A 21,970-nucleotide genomic window follows, 5' to 3' on the forward strand; every position below is an offset into this window, starting at 1 on the left:
TGCCAGCTCAAAATGTTAACCTCATTCCACACCCAAAAAGCCAACAAGCACTATGTTCAAACTCCTAGGAATCAGAGACATTCACATTTAAAAAATTACACCCCATACCTGCGGTGGTTACATAATCTGATGTCAATTTGAGACTTTAGAGGACTGAGAGTGACGGAGTGGAGTCTAGTCTGTCAATGGGGTCACAGCCAATGAGGCCTCTGTGTGGGCAGAGCCTTCCCTTGAGGATTCTGGGAACTACTGGATTCCCTCCTTGGAGGTAGGAGAACCTCTCTCTCTGCTCGCTCCGTGAGAGATGCTCTACTGACAAGTCACATGGCACCACGCTGATAGACCCCGGGCCCTGGAGCTGGAGGAGCACGTGGAGACCACAGCCAGCACTGAGTTCCTTCCACTGCCCTGGATCCTCAAGACTGCACTACTGGCCTATGATCTTCCTGAATTCGCCATCACTGCATGTGTTTCATGAGTCTGAAGAGGACTTTATACATTGGTATGGGACATGTGGACTAATATCAGACTTAGGGACTTGATCTGGACTGGGCTGGGATGTTTTTCAATATTCAGTTGCTTTTGTATATAAAGCTCTTATTCGCTCTTGTATATAAAACTCTTTCCTATACACTAGTGTCCATGAATTTGTTTCTCTAATCTACCTAGACTAACACAATACCCCAACAGCTTGAGCACGTTTGGAAACCAGATAATATAAGATGTAAGGTAGGATGTAAGACACCTGGAACCTTCCAGATTCCTGCCAGAATCGTCTGGAAATACTAAGTACGCACTGCCCCACCCATCACAGCAGGTATCTCCCAGGGGAATTCCTCCACAAGTCCTGTTGGGGGTAGTCAAGGATTTCACTGTGGTGGTGGGAAGTTAATAGTGATCTCCGTGTCCATCTCTAGAGGAGTAGATAGAAATAATGTTGCGGCTATCCACTATGGAATATCAACCAGACGTGCATTTAGCAACATATGTAGGTCTTACAAATACAGTGGGAGTAAATATGTAATAGACAGAACAAACCCCAAAGCACATTTTATGAAAATTAAAAACAGATACAGAGACAAATCAATGTGTGATTGCTAGAGACTGGGGTTGGGAAATGGAGGGATAGGGAGAGTTTGTTAATGGATATGGGGTTTTGTTTTGGGATGAAAAAGATGTCATGGAACTAGGTAAAGGCTTACAGTTCAGATGACCGTTTTACCTTCAACAACTAATATAGAATTTGTTTCAACTCATCCATTGCAATCCCCTCAATGTCCCACCCCTGTTCTGCCTTTTCTGTTTTCTTGTTCTGTTCCTCTGTCCTTCCTAACTCTCTGAACTGTGTTCTTGGGCAAGTGCTGGACCTCTGATCTTAAGTGGTTGATTCTTCTGTAACAGCAACCTGAAGGTTGATTGAGGACCATAGTGTCGAGAGTCCCATCTGTCTCTTTCAGATCAGTAAATCTAGCCTCTTAGAGAATTTTGAGTTTTCTTCTTCTTTTTTGCTCCCATTCTAACCACGACTTTCTAATGTGACCATTTTTGGCAGTTGGTGTAGTTATCAGGCACCATCTAGTTCTTCTGGTCTCCAGATTTTGGCAACAGATGTTTGCATGATCCATTAGTTCCTTGAACTAATTGTTTCCATATGTCTTCCAATTGTTATGGCAGTTACATAGTGCCCTGTCAACTTGCGAAGGGGTGGAGTCTAGCCTGTCAATCAGGCCACAGCTAGATGACCTCATTTGGAGGCATGACAAAGATAAATAACTCACAGGAGGCCAGACACACTCTCTCTGCTTTGTATTCCTGAGGACAAAGCACATGGAGAAACTCTGATGGAGCCAGAGCCCTGGAGCTGGAGGAGGCACATGTAGAACCATGCCAGCGCTGAGATGCATCCACCACCACTGGCTCCACTGTCCACACCCTGGCCTGTGATCTTCCTGCATTTGGTGTCATTGCATGTGTTGTGTGAGTCTGAAGAGGAATTTATAATCTGGTATCAGACCTACGGGCTAATACTGAACTTATTGACTTGATCTGGACTGTGCTGGGTTGGTTTCTCAATATACAATTACTCTTTGATCTATAGTTCTCTGTTACACACACATGGATTTGTTTCTCTGGTCAACCCAGACTAACACAACTGCCATCACTCTTCTTTCCTCAGGAAGGGGAGAGACTAATGGTTATATCTTAGATGACTCCTCACGAGCTGTTAGGAGCCCAGTAGATACTCAGCCAAGTAGGATATAGGATGTTGTCCTTGTGAACTTGGTGGTGCCAATAGAGCTTAGGGTCCCTTGAGATGCTAATCCTGATACCCAGACCCATTGGATCATTCTCTCAAGGTGTTTTCATATGTCTAAGAAGTATTCATAGCCTATGGCCTCAGAAACATTCAGGAGTATATTTTCAATAAAGATAGACACATACAACTATCCTCTGCTAGAGTTATATAAATACTCCCACTCTCCCTTCCACATCTGTTCTGTCTGTCTGTATGTCTAAGCATCTGCTTGCAGCTCAGCACTACTGCTGGATTAAATGCACAACAGTATTGGCTCTGATGGCTTTAACTCTTGCAAACCTCCCAATGCCTTTCCCTGTCTCCATTTTTTCCTTTCACTTATTGAATATTGTCTCCAAGTCAACACCTGTTAACCCTTCAATAGGCTGTAATTTCCCTACCCTCTGTTTCCCTTCCACCCCTGCTGACCATCAGAGCCTGTTCCTTTTAGTTGACAACCTTTGCTTGACTCTTTATATTAGTTTGTCCTTTGGTGATTGGCTCATTTCATTCAGCATTATGTCCTCCAGATACATCCATGGTATGAGGCATTCCACCAAGTCTTCCTCTTCTTTAACGTTGGATAGTATTTCATTGCATGTGAATTTTTTAAGTATTTCTTAAAATTTTTAAACACTTGTAAAGTATTAATTGTGTGGCATGGGAATTATATCTCAATGAAGGAAAAGCAAAGGCACATACAAACTAACACTGTGTACATGAAGTTTACAAAAATGTATGCATAGTTAAGGGTGTGTGTGTGTGTGTGTGTGTGTGTGTGTGTGTGTGTGTCTCTGCCTGAGGAAAATGCAATGGAATTGCAGATAGGAGAAGGAGGGGTGGGTTCACAGTCTTATGATGATAGTGCACCATCAGATGTCAACAGAAGAAGATCTCAATCCTCTGAGTCTTTGCAAAATAAATAAGCAGCATCAGCAAGAACAACTGAAGGTGGAGGAGGGGAAGGCAAAAAGAAAAGGAAAAGAGATATTTATAAATGCTTTCGGCGATAGGTAAAATGCTTACAATAAAACAGAACACTACAATTGTAGAAACGTTGAAAGTACAAGTATATAAAACAGTGTATGTCTAGGGGAAACAGTATTAAGAGTAACTTCAGGAAAAGGTGAAAGAGTTATATGATCTGAAGAGAAACCAGAGTTTCTTTAGTGTCAAAACCCAGGAACCAAGCCCACTGATGTTAGGTCAATTCCAACTGATAACAGGTGGGTTTGAACTAACAACTTTGAGTTAGTGTCTAACAGTTATCTGTCAGCAACACTTGGACTCCTATAATGTAGTGTAATACAGAACAGCACAGTGAGATATGTAAATCACTAGAGGCAATAACTAGATTAATAATTCCTTAGGATTATAGCAAGGAACGAAGGGGATAATGAGGAGCTAATAATAATAATGGGTGCAAGAATGAAGAAAATGTTCTAAAATTTATTGTGGTGGTGACTGCACAACTCTATTTAAAATAAGTAAACCATTTAATTGAATGATATGTGGATTATATATCAATATAACTTAATTTTTTAATAACAGTGCAATGAGTGGGTGCTGAAATGGCAACTAACATGTAACCTATATATTTACAACTAAAAAAATTATAAGTGGAGTTTAGGGGTCATGCCTCTGTCATGGGTCACATAATCTTGTCCATCAAGTTATTTAATAATTTAGCTCCCTCTTGTAAACAAAAAGATAATAAGAATAGCCACTTCCAAAAATTCTTATGATTCTTAAATAAATTTATTTATGCCTAATATATTATAGGCCTTATTTAACAATTACTAGTATTATTATTTTCCTAATTTTTTAATCTGTAAGCTCCATACTCAGACTGAATGCAGTATATCCAACTCAGGTCCATTCCCCAAAAATAATATAATCTTCATGAAGTTATCCAATCTGAGCCTCTCTCTTCTCATCTACTATGAGGATAAAAGGAAGACTGATGGCCTGGTTCCTACCAAGGTGCTTGTCGTTGTGTGGTGTTGACTCATAGTGGTCCCGTAGATAGACTAGAACTTCCACCACTGGGGCTCCGAGAGTCTAATCTTTGCAGGAACAGCTTGCCCAGTCGTTTCTCAAACGGGCACAAAGTATGCACTCAATAAATGTCCATAGATGACATTGGAAGGGCTATTATTAACCAGTTGTCATAGTTTTAAGCATAATACAAAAAGATGCTGTTGACTCCTTCCTCAACTTGATTTGGGCTCAAAGCCACCCGGGTTCAGCAGAATGAAACGGTGCCAGCCTGTCCATCGTGCTGCTTGAGTCCATTGTCCCCGGCACTGTGCTCACTGGTCTCAGGAAGGGTCCTCGTGTTTCCCCCTGACCCTCTCTCTACTTTATCAAGAATGAGCTCCTTTTTTAGGAACCGGTCTCTCCTGAAACATGTCCAAGGTCTGTGAGGTAAAATCTCATCATCCTAACAGTATTCGGGGTGTTCATCTTCCAGACAGATTTTTGGGTTCTTCTGGAAGTCCATGTACTTTCAATATTCTTCACCAACACTGTAATTCAGACGCATTCATTCATCTCTGGTCTTCCCGATTAGTGGTCCAGCTTTCACATGCATAAGAGGCCACGGGAAATAGCATGGTTTGGTGCTTAGGCCTCAAAGTAACATCCTTACTCTTAAACCCTTAAAGGGACCTTTGTGCAGCAGATTTACCCAATGAAATATATCATGTGATTTTTTTGGCAGCCACTTCCAAGAGCACTGATTATGGATCCTAGTAAAATTAAATGCTAGATAGCTTCAATCTTTTCTCCATTTAGTTTGATGTCTGTTGTTCCACTTGTGAGGACTTGGGTTTTCTTTATATGGAGTGGAAATCCACACTGAGGGCTGCAAACTTTGATCTTCATCAGCCAGTGCTTTAAGCCTTCCTCCGTCTCAGCAAGAAAGACTGTGTCATCTGCATGGTGCAGGTTATTGATAAGCCTTTCTCCAATCCTGATGCCGCACTCACTCTTCTTTATATAGTTCAATTTCTCGGATTATCTGTTCAGAACACAGACTGAATAAGGATGGTGAAAATATATAACTCTGAGGCACACCTTTCCAGGTCATCAACTATACGGTTCAGCCTTGTTCTGTCACCTCTACAGAACCCGCATGGGCCCAACTACGTGATCCAGAATCCCCAGTCTGTTCAATGTCATCGTGGTTCCTTACGACCCACATAGTTAAATGCCTCTGCACAGTCAACAAAATGCAAGCCAACCCCTTTCTCCTACTCTCTGATCACAACCAAGATCCACTTGCTGTCAGCAGCACTGTCCCTTGTGCCACATCATCTTCTGAATTTGGCTTGAATTTCTGGCAGCTCTCAATTGATGAGCTGCTACACGGGTTTTGAATTATCTTCAGTAAGAAGGGACTTGCATATAATATGAATGACATGGTTCCATGATTTCTACATTCTGTTTTGTCACTGTTCTTTGAACTGAGCACAAACAAGGATCTCTTCAGTCAGCTGACCAAGTAGCTGTCTTCTTCCAAACTTCTTGGCATAGTGAGTGCTTCCAGTGCTTCGCCAGCCTCTGGAAACATTTCAACTGGGATCCTATCGATGCCTGGAGGCTTGTTTTTGTTAACGCCACCAGTGAAACTTGGAAGATACAAAATATATGTACATGTGGGATACAGAAAGGTGTTTCCCAGGTTGTGTCCCCATCATATATGTCAAAGCTAAGAACACATGGTCACTGACTATACACTCGGAGGTAAACTGCTGAGCGGTTATGTCCCTGAGGTTTATCCACCATCTAGAGCAGGGGTGTCAAACTGGCAGCCCAGGGGCCCCAGGGGCCCATGCGGCCCCCAAGATAATTTTGTTGTGGCTCATGATGCTCTGAGATAAAATGTAATGAAGGAATTGTATGTATGGTATTGCTTCAATTTCCCCCAAGCGCTATTTTCTTCATAATAAAATAAAGTTTGGCACCCCTGGTCTAGAGCAATCAGACCCTATAGTCCAGCGGTTCTCAACCTATGGGTCGTGACCCCTTTGAGGGTCAAATGACCCTTTCAAATGGATCGTCCAATTCATAACAGTAGCAAATTACATTTATGAAGTAGCAACAAAAATAATTTTATTGTTGGGGGGTCACCATCTTGTCACATGTGTACCCCTAGTGCCTACCCTTCCTATTGCATGTACACCCCTAGCTTATTCCCCTCCTATTGTACGTATGCCTATTGTACAGCCCCTGCCTGTTACGTATGTGGTTACCTGTAATCAGGGGCCTACACATCCCAAAAATGTATGTAAGCCGTGATTGGAAACATATTCACGGCTCTCTGCGTGGACCTGGCTGCTGAGAACATGGTCATTGCAGAAACGAGCATTTGTAGGCCTTATCTTCTCTGATGTCTATTTAATGTTATCCCTCAATTACACAACCGCCCTGGGGGTATAGCTCAGTGGTAGAGCATTTGACTGCAATTACACAACCGCCCCTTGGACCCATTCGATTGTGGGGACTGGTACATCACATGTACCCATTCTTTTCTACATAAAATGCCTCCATTCACATTAGATTTCATTTTAGGAGTAGTCACCCCAAACCCTCCTCTTTCATGGCATTTGAACATCTCCTTTAAAAAATTATATATATAAAGAGAGAGAGAGAGAGAGGCTGCTAATTAGGTAGATAAGAAGTTTGGGGTTAAAAATTGATCCCAAACTCCACCTATCACAAAACAGGTGTCGTAGGCTGGATACTCTAGAGAAGGACAAGCAGTGGGACATATACGTCTATCTAGAATAGCTGTTCTCAACCTGTGGGTTGCGACCCCCTTGGGGGTTGTACAACCCTTTCACAGGGGTCACCCGATGCATAACTCTAGTGAAATTACAGTTATGAAGTAGCAATGAAAATAATTTTATGGTTGGGGGGGTCACCACAACATGGGGAATTGTATGAAAGGGTCTGGAGTCTAGAGAAAGGTTTACATCAAGGAAATGTCTCACACAGCTGTAGAAGTAGGCAAATCTGATGTTAGCTTAGAGGCTTCTCTTGACTTTCATAGCTCTGGGGCTGATGAACCCAAGATTGGCAGGAAGACTGACAGGCTGGTGGCTGCTAAGGCAAACAAATCCAAGGTTGGCAGGTCAGGTGGCATGGTCGCTTACAACCCTGAGGGCCGGAAGGCAACACAGCAGGCTGTGAGCTCATCTCCAAAGAACTGGAGAGCAACTAGCCAGATGCAGGATCCAGACTTAACAAAAAGCAGGCATACTTTTCCACAGAGTCTACGTCTATTGGAAGCAGGCCGCATCTCAAGATCTCATCATAATACCATTACTAGGGCTTAATTGTCAAAGCACTAAGAACCCTGGTCCAGTCAAGTTGACACAGAACTTTAACTATCACAACTGGTATCTATCTATGCCCAAGACGTAGCACAGGGCCTGGCATAGTGGACATAATGAATGTTATTCATGACTTGAATAAACTAGAAATTAAATTTAAATAATTTTAACATATACATTCTGAAATAGCCACCGTGAGATTGGAGGCAATATCTCCCGTCCATCCGTGAAGGCCCCTGCCCATCTTGTAAGCTAGGAAGACAGTGAAAATTCAGCTCCTGAAGAGCTATTTTTGGCAGCTCTTCCTTACTAGCATCACACTTCCTGAACCTGTCCCAGGAATTCTTACACTTCTTGCAGAGCTCTGGAAACCCAGTACTTTTCCAGGTCTGGGAAAAGGACAGGGATCCAGTCTCTTTAGATTTGCATTACCCGGTACGCATTATTTTTCACTCCCTGGCTCAAAAAGACGTATGGACCTCATAACTGCCCTTTCACATGTGAGAAAACAGGCCCCGTAAGGTCAATGGACTTTTATAAGCTTTTTTCCCCCAGCAGTCCACTGACAGGGAGCTGTCAGAGGTTCAAGCCTAATTCAGGAGAAGACGTGGAACAAGAGCCATCACTGCTGATGTCAGATGGATCTTGGGTGAAAGCAGAGAATACCAGAAAGACGTTTGCTTGTGTCTTGGATCTGACTGTGCGGATGGCCTTGAGAAGAATGGGTATCCAGAACACTTGATTGTGCTCATGAGGAACGTGTACATGGATCGAGCGGCAGTTATGTGAACAGAACAAGGGAATATTGCATGGTTTAAAATCAGGAAAGTTGTGTGTCAGGGTTATATCCTCACACCATACTAATTTAATATGCATGCTGAGGGAAAAAATTAGAGGAGCTGGGTTAAATGAAGGAGAATATGGTCTCAGGATTAGAGAAGGGCTTATTATCAACCTGCAGTATGGAGATGACACAACTGTGCTTGCTGAAAGTGAGCAGGAATTGAAACACTTGCCGATGAAGATAGGGATTGTAGCCCTCAGTATCGATTACAAATCAATGTAACCAAGACCCAACTCCTCCTAACTGGACCAATCGGTAACATCATGATGGAGAAAATATTGAAGCTGCCAAGCGCTTTGCCTTGCTTGGATTCACCGTAAATACTCATGGAAGCAGCAGTCAAGAGATCAAAGGATGGATTCCATTGTGTAAATCTGCTGCACAGACCCCTTTAAAGAAGCTTGAAGATAAGCAAGCGGCCATCTAGCTGAGAAGCAACAAAGCGAACATGGAAGAAGCACACCAGCCTCTGTGATCATGAGATGTTGATGGAATCAGGTATCAGGCATCAAAGACCCAGAACAAACAATCATATCATTGTGAATAAGGGGGAGTGTGATGGAGTGGATACCCAAAGCCCATCTGTAGACAATTGGACATCCCCTTACAGAAGGGTTACAAGGAAGAGACGAGCCAGTCAGAGTGTAGTATAGCATCATTGAAACATACAACGTTCCTCTAGTTCTTAATGCTTCCTCTCCCTGCCCCATTTCTACCATATAAATCCAGAGCATGTGCATGGGTACAGATAAGAGCTGGAAACACAGGGAACCCAGGACAGATAAACCCCTCATGACCAATATTGAGAGTAGCGATACCAGGAGGGGAAGTTGGGTGCAAGAAAAGGGGAACCAATCACAATGATCTATGTATAACCCCCTCCCAGGGGGATAGACCACAGAAAAGTGGCTGAAGGGAGCCATTGACCAGTGTAAGACATGAAAAGTAATAATTTATAAATTATCAATATAATAATAATTTATCAATTTTCAAGGGATCGTAAGGGAGGGAGGGAGGGGAAATGAAGAGCTGATACCAAGGGCTCAAGTAGAAAGCAAATGTTTTGAGAATGATGATGGCAACAAATGTACAAATGTGCTTGACACAACGGATGGATAGATGGATGGATTGTGATAAGAGATGTACAGGACCCAATAAAATGATTTTTTAAAGTAGACTTATATATCTTTCCTCCACAGCATGGGTCAGTGGGGTTGAATTGCCCACCTTTGGGTTGACAGCTGTGCACTTCTCCAGTGGTCATCTTCTGCATATCATTCCAATAATAATGTAGAATTATTCCGTAACAATTTCATTTATGAACAACATTTTCCTTACAGCAGGGGAAATTCTCTCGATATGATGTGATGTGACAGACACAGATTAGAATTGCATGTATAGTGTGTACTTGATGACAAAATGCATAAAACTCCGGAGAGCATATGTGAGGGTGTGTGCCTCAATTATCTATGTAGAAAATGCAAACAGAAATGTGTCAGACCTTAACTGTGTGTCACCTCTGGTTGGTGGGGTAGGAGATGATTTGTATTTTATTTTTATTTAAGTCAATCAGTTTATTGGGGGCTCTTGCATATATTATAACAATCCCTACACCCATTATATGAAGTAGACATGTCTAAATATTGCCATCAACAATTTCTTCTTGAGCCCTTTATTAGCCCCTCTGGATTTCCTCCTTTGCCCATCCTGCCACACTCACAAAACCCTTAATATATTATGTATTGTTATTATTATTTATGACTCTTATTTTATTTATCCTCTCCTGCATTTAATTTTTCAGTGAATCTGTAATATTTTATCGTCAGAAATTTTAAGCTCCTGAAAGACTATTTGGAGGCTTTTATTTGGCCTCTCAGGGGTGAAGAGAGCATCAAGCCAAGGTCCAAACAAGTTCTACCTGAATTTCTACCTGGGCTGTTTTGTAGCCTAAAAATGGGTACAAGTGTCTCTCTTTCCTAGGGCCATCGTCTGCATGCAATAGTTAATGTGCACTTCTTCGCAACTCCAAAGATCTGTCAAAAGCTTAGGTAGTTTTGTGGTGAGAACAGAGAGCCCCTCGGCAGGTCTCTGGGTGCTGACGACTGTAGGTGGGGAAACCAGAGAACCGTAAGGGTCAGCAAGGCACATTGGTAGTATAGTGGGGATGGGTTGAGCTGCTAACCACGCGGTCTGAGGTTCAAAACCACCAGCCAATTCATGGGAGAAAGAGTTGCAGTGTCACAAACTCACCAGGGTAGTTCTACCCGTCCCACCGGGTCCGTGTAAGTCCGCATCGACTCGATGGCAATAAGAAGTGTCAGGAGAAAGACAAGGCTTTCTGTTCCCAGAAACATCCAGTCTCAGAAACCCATAGGGACAGCTCTGAGTCAGAATCGACTTGATGTCACTGAGTTTGGTTTGAAGTATCAGGAAAGAAGAGCCTACATGCCTGACCTACATGCCTACTTCTGTCCTTCTACATACCTGACCTGACTTCTGTCCTCCTCCTGCTGCTGCTGCTAGGTGTCACTGAGTCACCCGGGTGCATCGGGGCGCTGAGTACAGTAGAATGCACCACTGCACCATCCTTCGCTATCCCTACAATGGATGCCTACACCTGAGCCCATTATTGTAGCCACAGGGTCAGTTCATTGCATTTGGGAACCTTCCGCTTTTGCCCTGTCCCTTCACTTGACCGAGCATGATGTCCTTCTCCAGGAACTGGTCTCTCCTGACAACATGTCCAAAGGATGTGAGACGAAGTCTTGCCATCCTCGCCTCGCAGGAGCACGCTGGCTGTCCTTCTTCCAAGACAGATCGGGTTGTCCTTTGGTCATCCAGGGTACTTCCAATATTCTTCTCAGCACCACAGAGCAAATGCACGGATTCTTCTTTGGTCTTCCTTATTCGGTGTCCAAATTCCACATGCACTTGACTATGAGACAATTGAAAATGCCACGACTTGGGTCAGACACACCTTTCCTGCTACACTTTCAATAATGGCCTCAGTGTTCTCTCTTCGGATTAAACCTCCCTGCGGTCTCTTTAGCAGCCCATCCAAGAGAGAGCGTGTAGTAAGCTGGATAGAGTGTGTTTGAAGGAGCGGCAGGTTTGTTTCACAGTTCCTAGAGTAGGAAAGACAACCTATGCAGGCCTAAGACCAGAAACCTAACCACGAATGGGACTGTTTCCAGGGGGTTTCCAAGGAAATGCAGGTGACTTTTAGCTCAGGCCGTTTGTATGGGGCCTGAACCTGGACCAGGCTCTCTCAAACATTATTGGGTGGAGGGGTGGGGACAGGGCTCATGAATTCCATACGGAAAAAAATCATTTCATACACCAGAATGATCTTTCTTAATGAGTTACAGCTGTCAAGAGTAATATGTGAAATTATCACTTTTGCATTAAGAAAATAATATACCTGAACAAAATTTCTCAAGAGACATGAAACTTACATTCACTTAAAACCCTGCAAATGAATGTTTATTTCTACTTTATTCCTTACTTCCCCAAACTCGAGGCAACTCAATGTCCTTTCGCTGGTGAATGGATAAACGAACCATGGTCAATCCATCTAATGGGATACTAGTAGACCATAAAGCGAGAGACATATTAGCTAGGTTAAGAATTTAAAATGCATTGTGCAAAGTAAATGAAACCAGGCCCCAAAGCTGAACACGGCATCATTCCATTTACCTGTCAGAATATACTATTAGTTCCCAGAAGGTAAGAATGGGGGTCAGGTGAGGTGGGGGGGCTGGACTACAACCAGGCAGGAAGAAATTATGTTGAAGGGTGCTGGAAATATTCTGAATTGTGATGATTACAAAAAGAGGCTTTTGTCAAAACAATACAAGTGAATTTAAGGTCTTTTTACTGCATGTGTTGAAAAAAATGAATGCATATTAATGACATTAAGCAATACAGACCCATGGTAGACTCAAAAAACACAATGGATTCAGCAAAAAGTCCCCCTCCCGATCTAGTATTGCAATGGTGGCTAGATAAATCTACACATGTGATAAAATGACATGAAGTATACACACACCCTGTAGGAATGTCCATATCCTGGTTTTGATACTATACTGCAGTTGCATTATAGTTCAATTAACCATACCCATGGTGGGGAGCCATAAAGAATACACTGGAGCTGCATCCTCTTTTTGAAATTTCCTGTAAATGTATCATTTCTTTCCTACAGTATCTCTCCACCAGACCTCCAGGGGCAGCAATTACTACAAAGTCCCCGCGCATCTTATGCATATTAAGTCCAAATTCAACCAGTGAATACATTGATGCATAAATATTTCTAACACCAATGGGAGGACAGGGTGTAACCTGTTCTGCACGGGGTCTTAGTTATTCTTTTCGAGTTTGTTTATCACACATTCATGAATCTTCCTCATTCTTTTTTCCTGCCGCATAGTATTCCAGCGCGCTGCAGCTTCGCAGCTTATCTCAGTAGTTTCTCACAGAGGGGCATTCAGATCTTAAAGACAGCCCGGAACTTGACAATGTCTGTAGCATGGGAAAGATTGAGCTCAACTGAGCGCAAACACGAAAGGTTCTCCCACATTCAAGGCCTGCCTCCAGCATGCCTTTCCCCCACCCGAGGGTGTCTGTCTATCCGTGGGAGAAATACTGAAGATTTTCCTGGCCAATGGGGAAGCGGGAAGGCCAGCAGGGAATTACTGCCGGGTAGGAGTTCGCTGAGGGGCGCCCTCCTGCTGGAGTCGGAGGCCTGGCTCCAAGCCAAACCCTCCCCAGGCTGCAGCTCGGATAACGCGGAAGCGGGTGGGGGGCTCGGCTCGGCTGGGCGCGGTGATGCCAGGCCAGAGCAGGCTCCCGGCGGGCCCGCGCCCCCGCGGTGTCCAGCCCCCGCGCGCAGGGGGCGCACACGTGGTGACCTGCCTGGGGCCGGGTTCCGGGCTCGGGCTCCTCCTCCCTACCGCTCCCGCTCGGCTTCTGCAGTATCACGTGCGGCCGCGCCGGGTGCAGGATGGCGGCGGCGGCGGCGGCGGCCACAGCGGTGGGTGTCAGGCTCCGGGACTGCTGCAGCCGGGGCGCCGTGCTCCTGCTCTTCTTCTCCCTGTCCCCTCGGCCCCCGGCCGCGGCCTCCTGGCTGCTGGGCCTGCGGCCCGAGGACACCGCGGGAGGCCGCGTGTCCCTGGAGGGGGGCACCCTGCGCGCGGCTGAAGGCACCAGTTTCCTCCTGCGCGTCTATTTTCAGCCGGGGCCCGCGGCGCCCGCGGCGCGGATCCCCGCCGCCACGCTCTCCCCGGGGGAAAACGGCACGGGCGACTGGGCTCCGCGGCTGGTGTTCATCGAGGAGCCCCCGGGCGGGGGCGCGGGCGGGGGCGGCGTGCCCCCCAGCGTGGTTCCCACGCGCCCCCCGGGGCCGCAGCGCTGCCGCGAGCAGAGCGGCTGGGCATCGGACGTGGAGGTCTTGGGGCCCCTGCGCCCCGGGGGCGTGGCGGGCTCGGCTCTGGTCCAAGTGCGGGTGCGGGAGCTGCGCAAGGGCGAGGCGGAGCAGGGCAGCGCGGGCGGCGGCGGGAAGCTCTTCTCGCTGTGCGCCTGGGACGGGCGCGCTTGGCACCACCACGGCGCCGCGGGCGGCTTCCTGCTGCGCGTCCGGCCCCGGCTGTACGGCCGGGGCGTTGACCTGCTGCCCCCCGCGTGGCTGCGAGCCCTTGGGGCGCTCCTGCTGCTCGCCTTGTCTGCCCTGTTCAGCGGCCTGCGCCTGAGCCTGCTCTCGCTGGACCCGGTGGAGTTACGGGTGCTGCGGAACAGCGGCTCGGCCACCGAGCAGGAGCAGGCGCGCCGCGTGCAGGCCGTGCGCGGCAGGGGGACCCATCTGCTCTGCACCCTGCTCCTGGGCCAAGCCGGAGCCAACGCTGTCCTGGCCGGCTGGCTGTACGCCTCGCTGCCGCAGGGCGTCGGGGGCACCGAGGACGATTACGGCGAGGCTGGGGGGCACTTCCCGTGGCTGCCGGCGCTCGTGTGCACCGGGGCCGTGTTCCTGGGCGCCGAGATCTGCCCCTACTCGGTGTGTTCGAGGCACGGGCTGGCCATCGCCTCGCACAGCGTGTGCCTCACCCGGCTGCTGATGGCCGCCGCCTTCCCCGTGTGCTACCCGCTGGGCCGCCTGCTGGACTGGGCGCTGCGCCAGGAGATCAGCACCTTCTACACGCGGGAGAAACTGCTGGAGACGCTGCGAGCCGCGGACCCCTACAACGACCTGGTGAAGGAGGAGCTCAACATCATCCAGGGCGCCCTGGAGCTGCGCACCAAGGTGGTGGAGGAGGTGCTGACCCCCCTCGGCGACTGCTTCATGCTGGCCTCGGACGCCGTGCTGGACTTCGCCACGGTGTCGGAGATCCTGCGCAGCGGCTATACGCGCATCCCTGTGTACGAGGGCGACCAGCGACACAACATCGTGGACATTCTGTTTGTGAAGGATTTGGCCTTCGTGGACCCGGACGACTGCACCCCGCTCCTCACGGTCACCCGCTTCTACAACCGGCCCCTTCACTGCGTCTTCAATGATACCCGGCTGGACACCGTGCTGGAGGAGTTTAAGAAGGGTGAGCAGTGGCTCGTTTTCCTCCCCCAACACCTATCCCCATTGAAGGCATGACCCCTTCATAATGGTGGGCGTCTTCAGGCACCCCGGGTAATTTCTCTTCCATGATACCCCAAACGAAAGAAGGCCCTCTCTCTCCTTCCCTGGCTTGCCTGACCGCACTTCTCCCCACGTTCTCAGAGCCCCTCGTTTCTTTCGGGACTTGGCTTTCTGTCGCGTGTTGGGTGGTTTTTCAGAGTCCGCTGCGTGCCAGATACTGAGCAGAGTGGGCTCTGGGCTGGCCCGTGGAGGCCATTACATCAGCCGTGGTACACATTCCATAAAAAGCAGCCTTTCCTTTAAGACCCATCCAGAGCCTGAAGCTCACCGCTTCCAGGGCGAACCAGCTCCATTGCTGGACAGCTCCAGCTGCTGACGAAGTCTTTCTTGTGCAGAAATCTGCCGCCGGGGTTTCTCCCTGGGTCCCGGTTCTGCACTTGAAATCACATAACGTGAGTGTCAAACACCCTAGAATTCTTTCCCCGCCTTGACCTTCCCTTCATCCATTTATTTGACGCACAGCAAATGCCCTAGTGGGAGATGAAATATTACAGACGGCAGTAGGGGCCTTCTGGGAAGGATGGTCCCATGAAGTAGGGTAGATGTAAGGGAATTCCCTGGGAAGACCGGCCCAGGCAAACACTTACATGTCACAACACAGGGTTCCCCCTTCAGAGCAGTTAGCACACCAGCCCCGTAACCGCAGGTCATGCTTGTTAGCATGTTTCCATCATGTCTGGGGCTTGTCTTTGGGAATCTCCTAGGGTTAAGTATAACTCACCCAAGAAAAAAATAGCTTGCCTACTTTAAAGTAGATCCTCTTGGCATTACCCAGTTTGACTGGAACCCCACCGCCCCCCACCCCTTCATTCATTCACTATGTTTGGTCTAGAAGGCTATTTATTTATTTATTTGAAAACTAAATCTATGTTCGGGAGTCACCATTGTGAAAACACTGACATGGCTGGAAAAGTGCAGAACCTTCTGGAATGACTAATTTTGAAAGCGGCACTCATCTGTACAGATTGAGCTGGCATGTTTGTCAACAGAAAAACTAACTATTCACTCTTCTGACTTTAGATACTGGCTTCAAAGGTAGCTTTTCTGTAGCTAGCAGCTTGCTCATTTGGTGGGGCGTTTTTGATACATTTTGGTTGGTCATGAATTCAATTTCAGGTACTCCTTGGGATTTTGGAAGTACTCCTTAGGATTTTGGAGGTACTCCTTAGGATTTTGCATACAATCTTCCTTCTGCTTGGTGGTGGTGACGGTGTTAGGAGCAGGGGCATCGGTTCCGACTCAGAGGGATCCAGTGCACAACAGAGCGATCCCCGAACCCGTGCCTGGCCCTGTGCCAACCCTCAGAGCCGTTGCTGTGTTCGAGTCCATGGTTGTAGCTACGGTGCCAGTCCTCCTGTGAGATGTGTGACGTTGTGTGAAGTATCAAAAGGAAGCCTGGGGGCGGGGGCTGCTGAAAGCCAATCTCAGCCTCACATTTGCCTAGACTTCCTGTGGGTGTCATGAGACACCCAGGATGGGCTACTGTCTCAACCTCTTCTGTCTCAGTCCCCCAATCCTTTGCCCAAGAGTCTGCACTGCACTCTGGGATTTAGCCATCCGCTCTCACAATGACTGGTCCATGTTGTGTGCCCTACAAAAAGAGTCTTGAAACTGGCCCTAAAAGCCATGGCATAACAATGTATTTATATGACGATCAAGATAAAGTGCAGTTAAGAGCATGTCTTGTTTTCAGGTGCTGCTAAAAGACATTTTACAATGAAACTCCTGTGAACTCATTCATTCCTGCATAATTCATTGGGCCTCTTTACAGTGGTAGGCAGTGGGGAGACAAGACAACAAGGCTGTCCTCAGGACGTTGTCTAGAAGAGCATCAGTGTTAGAACATGAGCGATCCTGAGAAGCAGGAATTGCATCTTATTCTCTTTGGATCCTCAGCCCCTTCCACGCTTCCTGACCCACAGTCTGCGACTCAGGAAGGTCAATACCCATCTCTGAAACAAGCGCCTGTGACAGAATTTCTAAATCTGGCCCGGAAAGGACTTGGTCATGTCTTAGGGGCAGTTTGGAGATCATTGAAACAGGCAGCTCCCTGAGAAGAAGCAGGCCACGTCACGTTGCGTGACAGCAAACATCGTGCCAAAGAAGGGTCGATAGGAGGAGGCTTCAAAGGGTTGGTGGAAAATTCCATTCTCTCAAATTCTATTTTCCCAGGAACTTCGTGAAGCCCCTCGTTATCCCATGACCCTCCCGAGTCTTGCTACGGAGTCTAAGGGTGGTGAAGGGCCCAGCAGCATTGGTACCAGCTAGCTGCTTTGTAGCAATTCGGAATTTCAGGTCCCGCTCCAAATCGACTGAATGACAATCTGCATTTTCACAAGCCCCTAGGTGATCCATGTGCACCTTAAAGTTTGAGAAGCTTCACCTCCCAACCATTCGAGGTGCACTGTAGATCTGCTTAGGGTGGAACATGTCAAAGGAATCCCCAGGGTAAGTGTTCTCAGACTCCACGCCGTATGCGCCAGTAGGTCCTTTCTATACTTCCACTCCTTAGGAAAGGAAAGCTAAGCCCATCAACTTCTCTTGACCTTGAAGCATAACTTTGTCCAAGCAACTCTTAATTGCTCTTTTATTTCCCTCACGTCTTGGCATCTCTAGCAACTTAACCACCTACGTAGACCTCTTGGGAGGCAGTAGGAGAGAATGCCAATCTTACCAATAGGAACTATAGCTCCAATTGAGCGATTGTGCCAGGCACAACTTGGCACCATGCCAAGCCCCTTACATACTAACGCAATCCTTCTGGGCAGGTATTATTAACTCCACTTCACAGATGAAGATACTAAAACAAAACTCACTTCAGCGATATGACCAGCTCAGCTTTCTGTAACTAATAACAGACTACATGGGGATTTGAACAGGGACTGGGGCATCCCAAACCTGTACCTTTTTGCACTCTCCCAATCTGGTTGCATGCTCCGCTCTGAGACTCCTGCTGCCCACAGGCTTCACCTGTGACTTGTTCCCCATGACTAATGAACTTCTAGATTCTGCACAGTAGAAACATAGCTTTCTTTTATCATTACAATCATTGCTGCCGTACATAGTTCACTCCAGATTATTTCAACCTTACCTCTTCTTGTCTGAGTCTTAGTCCCACTCTGCAGAGTTACAGGTGTGAGAGAGACTTGGTTAACATCATCATGCAAAGTTAGATGCAAATCCAGGCCAAGTGACTCCAAAGGCCTTTGTTGATTTCGAAGTGCATTTCTCTATTTCTTATGAGTTGCGTGTCTTCAGAAGTAGGAAACAGCAAATGGCTTCCAGCCGGCAGGTTAGCTGAACAAGAGAATAGTATTTCTCCCTAGAGGGTAGTGAGTTCCCGTTGGCTGGAAATGAATTTTGTTTCCTTGTATTCCCAAGACGAGGTCAGTGGCCATCGTGACCAGGAGGTGAATAAGTATTTGTTGGGTAAGTGGTGTTACATAGATAACCTCTATATTTCTGTGCTTGACTGAGGCAAACCCTAAACGTCAGATCCTTAGTGTTTCAGTGATCACAACAAATCGTCTTCCTCTGGCTAGGGTTTCTTCTGAGGTTAGTGGCCCCATTGCCTCTCCAGTCTGCTGAGCCAGAAACTTCTCCTTCTCTCCCACCTTTGCCTGCTAATCACGAACCAGAACCAAACCAAACTCAACGCCATCAGGTTGATGCAGACCCACAGCAACCCTACCGGCAAGGCAGAACTGCCCGTGAGTTTCCAAGACTGTAACTCTCTACAGGAATAGAAAGCCCTGTCTTTCTCCCTGCTGGTCACTAGAGTTGGCCAAATATTGCATCCATAATGTCTCTGGGACTTTACATAATTATACCAAGCCCAAACCAAACTCACTGCCATCGAGTGGAGGCCAGGGTAGAAGTGCCCCTGTGGAATTCAGAGGCTATAGCTCTTTACAGGAGTAGAAAGCCCCGAGGAGCACCTGGTGGTGGTGAACTGCTGGCCTGTGGTTAGTAGCCCAAAGAGCATCCCATGATGCTACCGTCATTGTTATACGTAATTCTTTCTTCCACTTCGGTTACTAGTTGTTTGACTCAACACATAGTTATTGTGTACCTGGTGTGCAGGCACAGAAGAGACCACCACCAATATAGCCCCTGTCTGCATGGAGCTTACAGTCCAATTCAAGAAGCAGAATTTTTAAAAATCATTTTATTGGATGCTCTTACAGCTCTTATAATCATTCATACATCAATTGCAATCAAGCATATTCATACATATGTTGCCAATATTATTTTCTAAACATTTACTTTCCATTGAGCCCTTAGTATCAGCTCCCGTTTCCCCCTGTATTTTCATATTTTATACCAACTGCTGTCTCCATTCCCCCATGGTTTCTGTTGTTCGTCCCCCTGGACGGGTTGGTGGGGTGGTTATGTGTCAATCATTGTGATTAGTTCTCCCTTCCCACTACCCTTCTGGTATTGCTGCTCCCATTCCTATTCCTGGGTTCCGTGTGTCATGAGCTCTTATCTCTTATCTGTACCTGTGCACATGCTCTGGTCTAGCCGCAAGTGAAAGGCAGGAGGACTGGGGTCATGATAGCGGGGGGTGAGGAAGCCTCAAGGAACCAGAGGAATATTGTGTGTTTCATCGGTGCTTTACTGCGCCCCGATTGACTCGTCCCTTCCTTGTGATCCTTCCGTGAGGGGGTGCTCCATTGTCTACAGATGGGTTTGGGGTCTCTGCTACAACACCCCTCCTTCTCAACAATATGTGTTGGATTTTGGTCTTTCCCCCGTTTCTTTGTTTGGGGTCTTCTCCTGCCTGTTACCCGATCCCATGGACACCTCATGATCGCCCAGGTCGGTGTGCTGCGTCCATGTGGGCTTATTGTTTCCCTGATAGATGGCCCTGTTGTGGGATAGTGGTGAAGAGATTGAACTTTGGTGCCAGACTGGCTGGGATGAATCCTGGCATTGGGTAAGTTCCTGAACATGATTGGGTTCTGCTTTATTAGCTGTAAAGTGAAAACAATAACAGTATTTACTTTTATCGAGTTGTTTGGAATAGTAAGTAGGATAAACAATACATTATACTGCTTATTTAGTGCCTCCCATGTAGGGGTGACCAGTTGGACTGCTAACTGGAAGGTCAGCAGTTCAAAACCACCAGTGGCTCCTTGGGAGAAAGACGGGGCTGTTTGCTCCCATAAAGAGTTGCAGTCTCAGAAACTCACAGGGCCAGTTCTACTCTGTCCTATGGGGTCGCGCTGTGCCAGGATTAACTTGATGGCAGTGATTTGGGTTTGGTGTTTTCGGATAACCTACGAGGCAGTTCTACTCTGTCCTATAAGGTCACTATGAGTTGGAATTAACTAAATGGCAGTGGGCTGTTTGTTGTTGGAGTTACTAACAGTATTTGTTTAAAAGGACCCCCCACCCATAGGACCGCCACACATAGGACCCCCCACCCATAGGACCGCCACACATAGGACCCCCACTCATAAGACCCCCACCCATAGGACCCCCACCCATAGGACCCCCACCCATAGGACCCCCACCCACAGGACCCCCACCCATAGGACCCCCACCCACATAGTGAGTATCTGAAGGGCAAGAGCTCTGTAATTTATCTTTGTAGCTCTGGCACTTAATAATGAATATGATACATGCTAAGTTTTTAATACATATTTACTGACTAATTAAATGGATGAATGAAGTAGTTGGCCTTTACTAGAACTGCAGAGTCCTAGTAAGGGAATCATTAATTATCTCTAGACTGATTATTGTGGATCATGCAGCAGAACGGGTCAAGTTTCAAACACTGGAAGAAAGGTGTTGTGTATGCTGTGCTTCTCCTGCTTGGATACGTGTATTTATTTCAAAGGTTGGCCCTTTGCATGTCCAAAGTACTATGTTAGGATGAGCATCTGTGTTAAGGATGAGTAAGTATATGGGTTAAGGCTAAGTATCTGTGTTAGGGATGAGTATATGTGTTAAGGATGAATGTATGTGTTAAGGATGAGTATATGTGTTAAGGATGAGCATGCGTGTTAAGGATGAGTATATGTGTTAAGGATGAGCATGCATGTTAAGGATGAGTGTATGTGTTAAGGATGAGTATATGTGTTAAGGATGAGCATGTGTGTTAAGGATGAGTAAGTATATGGGTTAAGGATAAGTATCTGTGTTAGGGATGAGCATATGTGTTCAGGATGAGTATATGAGATGCAGTTCTTGTTCCCCAAAAGTCCTCAGCCCGAAGGTGAATAACCTCCCCTTTTGTAAAGCAAGGAGGTTGAGTGGACTCACTCACCTTCCCTGGCTCCCCCCAATTTCTAGTGATATTGCAGTTCATACGTCATATCTCTGGATGCTGGTATTTGGGTAAATCAGACCAGTATAAAAACCATTGAAACAAAAGGGCTATAATGCTGTTGTTGTTTAGTGCCATCGAGTCGGTTCTGACTCTGGGTGGTCTTGTCTATAAAAGAACGAAACACCAGCCGTCTGGTCCTGCCTGGTCCTCACCATCATTCCTATGCTTGCGCCCATTGTTGCAGCTACTGTGTCGATCCATCTTGCCAAAAGCCTTCCTCTGTTCACTGCCCCTCCACTTCACCAAGCATGACGTCCTTCTCCAGAGACTGGTCTCTTCTGATAACGTATCTAAATTATGTGAGGCGAAGTCCCGCCACCCTCGTCTCTAAGGAACATTCTGGCTGTACTTCTTCCAGACAAATCTGCTTGCAGTGGGGAGTCGTTGGCACTTTCCATCTTCTTTGCCAACATCATCGATTGCATCGATTGCATCCAAATGCATCGATTTTTCTTCAGTCTTCCTTATTCAG

At 46.8% G+C, this 21,970-nt stretch overlaps 1 protein-coding gene across 4 annotated transcripts in view; it reads left to right on the forward strand.

Annotated features, from left to right (window-relative positions):
- The first annotated feature begins 13,478 nt into the window (after positions 1–13,478).
- The window catches only part of CNNM1 (cyclin and CBS domain divalent metal cation transport mediator 1), a 68,619-nt gene continuing 60,127 nt past the window's right edge, over positions 13,479–21,970 (forward strand). For all 4 annotated transcript variants that reach the window (XM_075534435.1, XM_075534437.1, XM_075534436.1 and 1 more), the window contains exon 1: positions 13,479–15,063. In XM_075534435.1, coding sequence (XP_075390550.1) covers positions 13,479–15,063 — 1,585 coding nt within the window. The remainder of the gene's footprint in view (positions 15,064–21,970) is intronic.

The sequence above is a fragment of the Tenrec ecaudatus genome, chromosome 16 (assembly GCF_050624435.1).
Source record: "Tenrec ecaudatus isolate mTenEca1 chromosome 16, mTenEca1.hap1, whole genome shotgun sequence".
NCBI lineage: Eukaryota > Metazoa > Chordata > Mammalia > Afrosoricida > Tenrecidae > Tenrec > Tenrec ecaudatus.